Genomic DNA, 10,000 nt, shown 5'->3' with positions numbered 1-10,000 from the left:
TTTATTACATTTACATAACATTTATCTATATAATTACACAATACTTAAAGCCAACATAATTGTTTCCCGTCCTCGTGTCCACAGGAAAGTGTCACCAATACGCTCATTTTCCTATCGCACACCTGCACACGTTGTCAGCTAACAGGTGAATCATCATCACATTTCCCGATATATATATGTTCGGGGTTTGGTTGTTTTTTTGTTTTTTTTTTTTCAAATTCTGCTTCCAATACAGACCAGACAAAACAAAATATTTATTATCGATGGCACTAGATAAGCAAGTAACATGCTGTGTGTGTGTGTGTGTGTGTGTGTGTGTGTGTGTGTGTGTGTGTGTGTGTGTGTGTGTGTGTGTGTGTGTTTTGACCTGGTATCAGGAAAATCCTGATTGATATGCATTTTCCTTTCTGATTGAAACCAACATGTCCTGTGCATGTATCTATTTATATCCTATGATTAAAGCAATTGAACTGGAATTCGTGCTGCTTCATTTCGTTTTGATTCCCCTCTCTCTCTCTCTCTCTCTCTCTCACACACACACACACACACACACACACACACACACTCATGCGCCGCGCGCGCGAACACCCCCACTCTCCCATCCCATCCTCGCATATTCGAGTCTCCTTTATATGCAAAAGTTCACAGTACCAGGAACTGACTTCAACTGAACAAATACAGAAAGTGATGACGTCTGACGTGACGTCAAAGACTTCTCTGATGCTCTAACAGCGCCGGAGTCGGACTTGAAACGCAAATTTTGAAACCCGCCAAAACAACTTGAATAAATAGAACTCGTCAACGCCATACAGTGTAGGTAGACGCCAGAAAGGAAAAAAAACGACGTAAATTGGGCACACACCAAAATAAAAGCCTGCCCTTTCTTCAGAGTTAGGTTCAGCATTGGGAAAATTCCCATGTGACTCGTTCATGTAAACGAAATGGAAATCTATGATAAAGTGATTAAGCTTTGCCTTTGTGTTCAGTTCTACCTAACAACTGATACATTAAATTTAAAAAAAAAGGAGATAATAATGTGCTCATATTATATATATATATATATATATATATATATATCCTACACACACACACACACACATATATATATATATATATAGAGAGAGAGAGAGAGAGGGGGGGGGATGGGGGGGGGGAGTTCAGTTTTTCAAGGCGTCACAGCGTTCGGACAAATCCATATACACCACCACATCTGCAAAACAGAAACCTGACCAGCAGCGTTACCCAACGCGCTTAGTCAGGCCTCACAGCGAGAGAGAGAGAGAGAGAGAGAGAGAGAGAGGAACAAACAAACAAACACAGATCCATTAATCTATCATGTAACTCACTTCCAAACTATCGGAACCTTCTCGTTCCTTCCTCGAGCGATCGAGTTGTTTACCAGGAAGACGTAGTATAAAACAAACCAGTCTGACGCAGCTATCATGACGCAAGCACGCCTATGACGTACATGCTGTGACGTCAACTCACCGCTGTCAGGCTTCACCCACAGCTGTGCCCAGTTTCCCAAAATAATCGCGGTTGTCTGTTGGGCTACGTTTTTTTTTTTTCTTCTACCATCCAGTAATAAGTCATTGAAATCTCTCTCTCTCTCTCTCTCTCTCTCTCTCTCTCTATATATATATATATAAATCCCCAAGTGAAATTGATGTTCGGTTTTCTGTATGCATGCTTGTGATGTTCAGCTGTGGTGAGATCTTTGCCAGGACATCCGAAGCATTCATGTCTTTCCGTTGTTCACCATCGAGGCATCAACATCTCGACACAAGTCAGTAAAAATGTCTTATTTTTACGTGCTGTTTAGCTCCTGATTCTGTTTCATGTATCCATTATCTACATGTAATTGCAATGTATACAAAACTGACGAAAGACTTGTTGTCAAACTTTTTTTCTTGCGTGTGTTGTTCTACGTTGGATTGTTTGTCAATTTTCCTTCTTTTTTTTTCTTATCTGAATCATCATTGAAATGTATTGGTTGAATACATAAATAAATCAATTGATTAATCATACAGAATGCACAAGTAGAAAAACTCATGGGCTGAAATGAATTAGATAATATAAAACAAAATTATATATAGTATACAAAGTATAAAATATCCCTCATAATTACACACACACACACACACACACACACACACACACACACACACACACACACACATATATATATATATATATATATATATATATATATATATATATAGAGAGAGAGAGAGAGAGAGAGAGAGAGAGAGAGAGAGAGAGAGACACACACACACACACACACACACACACACACACACATATATATATATATATATATATATATATATATATATATAGAGAGAGAGAGAGAGAGAGAGAGAGAGAGAGAGAGAGAGAGAGAGATGTATATGTATATATATATAGAGAGAGAGATACTGGTTGGTAATCTCAAGTTTTATGGGGATTGGTGAAAATATTATTTCGATTCGTGTGCGAGAGAGAGAGAGAGAGAGAGAGAGAGAGAGAGAGAGAGAGAGAGAGAGAGAAGCAGGCATGCAGACAAACAGACAGACAGACAGACAGACAGAGACAAGGGAGACCAGCAGAAGCGTTTCTCGAACAATGGAACTGACTCAATCCCTGGAGTAACAATTATTGATTCAGTCCAGTTTCCCCCCCCCCCCCCACCCCCCCACCCCCACCCCCACTCCTTCCCCTCCCACACACACACACACACATCCACACCCTTACCATCGCCTCACGGTGTCACCTACCCACCCACCACCTCCTCCACCCCTCCTCCCCACCCCCCACCCTCACCCCATCGCCATTCTCACTACCCACACCTCTCCCCCCCATCACACAACTTCTCTCTCTCTCTCTCTCTCTCTCTCTCTCTCTCTCTCTCTCTCTCTCTCTCTCTCTCTCTCTCTCTTCGCTTTTCTTTTTCTTGTCTTTCTGTTTCTGTCTTGGTTATAGTGTGTGTGTGTGTGTGTGTGTGTGTGTGTGTGTGTGTGTGTGTGTGTGTGTGTGTGTGTGTGTGTGTGTGTGTGTGTGTGTGTGTGTGTGTGTGTGTGTGTGTGCCTAGGCGTTACTACAGAAAAAGCGCGATGATCCACGTTCTGGTATGCTCTCGTATGCTAAACTTTGCTTTTTTTTTCTTTGCTTTTTTTTTTTTCCTTTCTTTTTAACTCTGTGCGTGCAAAACTTTGCTCGCTGGGCGTCATTCTTAGTGCTTCAGAAACCTGCAGAAAGTGCACGCAAACCTGTGTTGCCAATGACAAGGGAAGAAAGAGATGGACTGAAAAAAAAAGGGGGGGGGGGGGGGGGGGGGTACAGGGGGGAGGGGGGGGGGTGATGGGGGTTAGGGTTTGGGTGGGTGGGAAGTGGTGGTGGTGGTGGTGGTGGTGGTGGTGGAGGTGAGGAGGGAGGATGACGGAGGGTAGAGTGAGGGTTTTGATGTGTGGGGTAGGGGTGGGGGCTGGCGGGGGGGGGACGGGGGGGGGGGGGAGGCTGTGGGAGTAGCAACGACAGGAGACTGGGTGTGAGGGGGGTTGAGGGGGCGGGGGGGGGGGGGGAGAGAGAAGGAGAAGAGAGAGAAAGAGAAAGAGTAGAGAGAGAGGAAGGATAGAGAGGGGAGAGAAAGAGAGGAGGAAGAAAGAGAGAGAGAGAGAGAGAGGGGGGGGGGGAGGGAAGGGAGAGAAAGACAGAAGGAGAGAGTGTGTTTGAGAGAGAGGGGGGTGGGGGAGAGAGGGGGAGAGGGAGGTGGGGTTGGGAGAGTCCAGAACTGAAAACGGTTTTTCTATTGAAGGACTGATATTTTATTAACTAAGCGTGGCCTATTCTTCCCATCCTGTCAACTTGATCTAGAACCATTACAAACAACACACACGATTTTTTTTGAAAGGAATGAAATTAAAAAAAAAAAAAATGTCTTCGTGCAGAAGCACGCATATGATGAAGAACGCACACACGCGAGGATGGAGGCGGTAAAGAACGGAAAAAAAGAAAGCACAGTGAAACATTGTTAGACGTTAACCAAACATCCAGGAGAGAGAGAGAGAAGGAGAAAGAGAGAAGGAGAGAGAGAGAGAGAGAGAGAGAGAGAACTCAGAACTCAGAACTCAAAACGTTTTTATTCAAGGATTAAGATTTTAGGCATTGCCTATTCTTCCAATCTGTCCTTGCTAATCTACATCTAGAGAGAGAGAGAGAGAGAGAATATGAATGAATCTTTATTTTCCAACGGTGAAGACATTAGCAGTTTGGCCGACTTACACATCTGCCGTTGATCTAAGAGACACACAAACATAATTATGCGCATATAAATGTTGTTATACTTAATAGATGTATAATGCACAAAGAGAGAGAGAGAGAGAGAGAGAAGGAGACAGGAGAGAGAGGGGGGGAGAGACAGAAAGAGAGAGTGGGAGAGGGAAAGAGAGAGAGAGAGAGAGAGAGAGAGAGAGAGGAGAGAGAGGGGGGGGAGAGAGACAGAAAGAGAGAGAGGGAGAGGGAAAGAGAGAGAGAGAGAGAGAGAGAGAGAGAGAGAGAGAGAGGAGAGAGAGGGGGGGGAGAGACAGAAAGAGAGAGTGGGAGAGGGAAAGAGAGAGAGAGAGAGAGAGAGAGGGGGAGAGACAGAAAGAGAGAGTGGGAGAGGGAAAGAGAGAGAGAGAGAGAGAGAGAGAGAGAGAGAGAGAGAGAGAGAATCAGAAAAAAAACCACACACACAAAAAAAAAAAACCAAACCATTACACCGCTGCACGTCTAAAGGGAGCTAAGCGCTGCACAGCATGAAGCCTCCATGGGTTATCTTTCGTACATCTGCACGTGCGGACCACGATTTATACACTGCGTGCAATCACGATCATGCTCCGTGTGTGAAGAGCGGGTTCAACAAGTATTCGGTGCGTGAAATAAATAAATAAATAAATGAATAAATGATACATTAAAATAGAACAGAATAGAATAATACATAAAACAATATAATATATTAGTCTGAGTCAGCCTTCGGAATTGATAAGCAGTACGATAACTTCTTTTTTTTTTCTTTCTTTTTTTTTTCTTATCTCACACCCAAAATAGTTAAAACAAAAATCACTAATGGGACGAAATAGCAAGCACACACACACACACACACACACACAACAACAACAACAACAACAACAACCCCACACTTCCCCACCCTATGTCCAACGCACTTCCCCACCCTATGTCCAACCCCACACTTCCCCACCCTATGTCCAACCCCACACTCCGCCCCCCCCCCTCCCCCGCACCCCCCCCTCCCCCCCCATGTCCAACACACACTTCCGCACCCTATGTCCATCACACTTCCCCACCCTATGTCTAACACATACTTCCCCACCCTATGTCCAACCCACACTTCCCCACCCTATGTTCAACCCAACACTCCCCCCCCCCGTCCCCCCTATGTCCAACACACTTCCCCACCCTATGTCCAACCTCACACTTCCCCACCATATGTCTAACCCCACACTTCCCCACCCTATGTCCAACCCACACTTCCCCGTCCTATCTCCAACCCCACACTTCCCCACCCTATGTCCAACACATACTTCCCCACCCTATGTCTAACCCACACTTCCCCACCCTATGTCCAACCCCACACTTCCCCACCCTATGTCCAACCCCACACTTCCCCACCTTATGTCCAACCCATACTTCCCCAACTTATGTCCAACCCACTTCCCCACCCTATGTCCAACCCACTTCCCCACCCTATGTCCAACCCCACACTTCCCCACCCTATGTCCAACCCCACACTTCCCCACCCTATGTCCAACCCACCCCACCACCCCCTATGTCCAACCCGACACTCCCCACCCTATGTCCAACACACTTCCTCACCCTATGTTCAACACACTTCCCCACCTTATGTCCAACACATACTTCCCCAACTTATGTCCAACCCCACACCTCCCCACCCTATGTCCAACCCACACTTCCCCACCCTATGTCCAACACACTTCCCCACCCTATATCCAACACATACTTCCCCACCCTATGTCCAACACACTTCCCCACCCTATGTCCAACCCCACACTTCCCCACCCTATGTCCAACTCCACACTTCCCCACCCTATGTCCAACCCCACACTTCCCCACCCTATGTCCAACCCCACACCTCCCCACCCTATGTCCAACCCACACTTCCCCACCCTATGTCCAACACACTTCCCCAACCTATATCCAACACATACTTCCCCACCCTATGTCCAACACACTTCCCCACCCTATGTCGAACCCCACACCTCCCCACCTTATGTCCAAACCCACACTTCCCCACCCTATAATTATGTCTAACCCACACTTCCCCACCCTATGTCCAACCCACACTTCCCCACCCTATGTCCAACACACTTCCCCACCCTATAATTATGTCTAACCCACACTTCCCCACCCTATGTCCAACCCACACGACCCCAAACTTCCCCACCCTATGTCCAACACATACTTCCCCAACGTATGTCCAACCCCACACTTCCCCACCCTATGTCCAACCCCACACTTCCCCACCTTATGTCCAACCCACAATCACACCCATAGCCATCCTGACAATCACTCCTACTTCACCTTAAACAAACTAACACGGGACCAGTCAAATGAAACAAGACAAGACTCCTCCCCTGAACGTCTTTCACTAATAATAGGTCTTTCTTTACCTCTCAACTCACTGACTCCAAACCATATAACCCCACCCTCACCCCCGTCCTTCCCTGTACTGCTTCCCCCCCCCACCCCCACCCCCCTTCTCCCTCCCTCCCTCCCTCCAAACAAAAAGCAAACGAACAAAACAAGACAAGATTCCTCAGAGTCACTCAGGATACGTTTTTTGGGTGTTTTTGTTGTTGTTGTTTTTTTGTTTTTGTTTTTTTCACCACCGCCAAACAAAACACTCAGCGCCACTTACTCCGAACAGGTCTTTACCCTCCATCGTACCCCCCCCCCCACCCACCCCCACCCCCCCACCCCCTCCAAACACCAACCAACCAACCAACCAACCAACCAACCAAGACACAAAACATGAAAAAGACAACACAGCGTCACTCATTCCGGGTAGGATTTCTACCCTCCACCGACCCCATCCCATACCTCACCCCACCATCTGCACCGTCCCTCACCCCCCCCCCCCCCAACCCCCCCACTCTAAACAACGACCAACCAACCAACCAAGCGAACAAACCATACCCCCACCCCCACCCCACCCCCGAAAAAAAAGAAAAAAAAAGAGAAAACAAAACCAGACAACATAACACCACACAGCAGCCACTCACTCGGGGATGGTCTTTCTCCTTCCCCCCTCCCTCCCCTCCAACCAACCAACCAACCAACCAACCAACAAGCCAACTACCAACCAACCAGCCAATCAACCAACCAACCAAGTAAACGGACAAGACCTAAACAAGACAAGAGACAAAACAAGACAACAGAACACCACACAGCAGCCACTCATTCGGGGTAAGGTCTTGATCTCCTTCCCCCCTCCCCCCTCCAATCCAACCAACCAACCAACCAACAAACCAACAAGCCAACTACCAACCAACCAAGTAAACGGACAAGACCTAAACCAGACAAGAGACAAAACAAGACAACAGAACACCACACAGCAGCCACTCACTCGGGGATGGTCTTTCTCCTTCCCCCCTCCCTCCCCTCCAACCAACCAACCAACCAGCCAACCAACCAACCAGCCAAGCAGCCAGCTAAACGGACAAGACCTAAACAAGACAAGAGACAAAACAAGACAACAGAACACCACACAGCAGCCACTCATTCGGGGTAGGTCTTGATCTCCTTCCCCCCTCCCCCCCCTCCCCCCTCCAACCAACCAACCAACCAGCCAACCAACCAACCAGCCAATCAACCAACCAACCAAGTAAACGGACAAGACCTAAACAAGACAAGAGACAAAACCAGACAACAGAACACCACACAGCACCAACTCACTCGGGGTAAGGTCTTTCTCCTCCCCCCTCGCCCCCCCCCCCCCCCCCCCCTCCAACCAACCAACCCACCAACCAACCAACCAGCCAATCAACCAACCAACCAAGTAAACGGACAAGACCTAAACAAGACAAGAGACAAAACCAGACAACAGAATACCACACAGCAGCCACTCACTCGGGGTAAGGTCTTTCTCCTCCTCCCCCACCCCCCTCTCCAACCACCCACCCAACCAACCACCAGCCAGCCAACCAACCAACCAGCCAGCCAGCCAACCAACCAAGTAAACGGACAAGACCTAAACAAGACAAGAGACAAAACAAGACAACAGAACACCACACAGCAGCCACTCACTCGGGGTAAGTTCTTTCTCCTCCCCCCCCTCCCCCCTCCAACCAGCCAACCAACCAAGTAAACGGACAAGACCTAAACAAGACAAGAGACAAAACCAAGACAACAGAACACCCACACAGCAGCCGGCTACTCACTCGGGGTAGGTCTTGATCTCCTTCAGCCTGGTCTGTAGGATGGCGCACGTGCGGAGGTCGCTAGTATCCACCACGCGGCGGCGCGTCACGGGCCGCGAGCGGGTTTCCGAGGCCTCGGACACGCTCTCCAGGTGGGACAGCATGGAGGGTGAGAGGCCCAGCGAACTGGAGGCCAGGGAGGCCCTCCTCCGCTGCCCCAGGTGGCGGCTGCCCGTGGCCCCAATCATCGTGCGGGCCTTGTAGCGGAGACGGGCGCTCGCTGCAACAGACACATTTTTTTTTTTTTTTTGTTTTGTTTGGTTTTTGGTTTTTGGTTTAGATAAATTATTCATTTATTCTTATTTCATTTGATTTTTGACTCAACTTGTGTAAACAAAGTGAGTCTATGTTTTAACCTGGTGTCCGGTTGTCTCTGTGTGTGTGTTTGTGTGTGTGTGTCTGTGTGTCCGTGGTAAACTTTAACATTGACATTTTCTCTGCAAATACTTTGTCAGTTGACACCAAATTAGGCATACAAATAGGAAAAATTCAGTTCTTTCCAGTCATCTTGTTTAAAACAATATTGCACCTCTGGGATGGGCACAAAAAAATAAAAAATGAAGCCTAATTATATGCAAACTGCATTTGCTGTTATATTTATATTTGTTGTATTCTCTAAACTTGGCACTTTGATCTGATAGTCTGACCCAACAACAAGAGCAGTCATTATTATCATTTTTTTGTTCAAACAGGAACTTCTTTTGCTAAGCATGGAAGTTTTATTTACTTTGCAAACGTTTTGGTGCAGATAGTAAAAAAAAAGGGAAATTACTCTGTAATTAATGCTACGGGACTTAATTTGCTTTAAACTGATCTTTCTCATCTCAAACATTACATTTTGAATTATACTCAATACATAAAAAGCTTGGATTTTTTTTAAAGTGTATCACAAGTGAGTCTTGAAGGCCTTGTTTCTTTTTTCTTTTTTTTCTTTTTTTCTTTTTTTTTCTCAAGGCCTGACCTAAGCGCGTTGGGTTACGCTGCTGGTCAGGCATTTGCTTAGCAGATGTGGTATAGTTAGTGTATGCGTCTGAACCCAGTGACGCCTCCTTGAGTTACTGATATTGATACTGCAACAAACACCTCAAATCTAGATGCAATTCATTGTCTCAAGTCTAGATGCAATTCATTGCCTCAAGTCTAGATGCAGTTCATTGTCTCAAGTCTAGATGCAATTCATTGTCTCAAATCTAGATGTAATTCATTGTCTCAAGTCTAGATGTAATTCATTGTCTCAAGTCAAGATGCAATTCATTGTCTCAAGTCTAGATGCAATTCACTGTCTCAAGTCTAGATGTGATTCATTGTCTCAAGTCTAGATGTAACAATTCATTGTCTCAACTCTAGATGCAATTCATTGTATCAAGTCTAGATGCAATCCACTGTCTCAAGTCTGGCACCCAGATCACCACTCAAAAAGAGGCAGCAAAATCCGTGGATCGAGCGGGACCCGAACCAGACTGAAGACTTTCTGCTGCCTCGTCGGTGTCATGACCACTTTGCGACCGCTGTGTATATGTCGG

At 46.6% G+C, this 10,000-nt stretch overlaps 1 protein-coding gene across 1 annotated transcript in view; it reads right to left on the bottom strand.

The window, feature by feature from the left end:
* LOC143275763 (voltage-dependent calcium channel type A subunit alpha-1-like) overlaps positions 1 to 10,000 on the bottom strand; it is a 402,120-nt gene that overhangs the window by 375,135 nt on the left and 16,985 nt on the right. The window contains exon 4 of the mRNA XM_076580041.1: positions 8,439 to 8,711. Within this exon, the coding sequence (XP_076436156.1) occupies positions 8,439 to 8,711 (273 nt within the window). The remainder of the gene's footprint in view (positions 1 to 8,438; positions 8,712 to 10,000) is intronic.

Source organism: Babylonia areolata, chromosome 31 (assembly GCF_041734735.1).
Source record: "Babylonia areolata isolate BAREFJ2019XMU chromosome 31, ASM4173473v1, whole genome shotgun sequence".
Lineage (NCBI taxonomy): Eukaryota > Metazoa > Mollusca > Gastropoda > Neogastropoda > Buccinidae > Babylonia > Babylonia areolata.
This window is presented reverse-complemented; position numbering and strand designations above follow the sequence as displayed.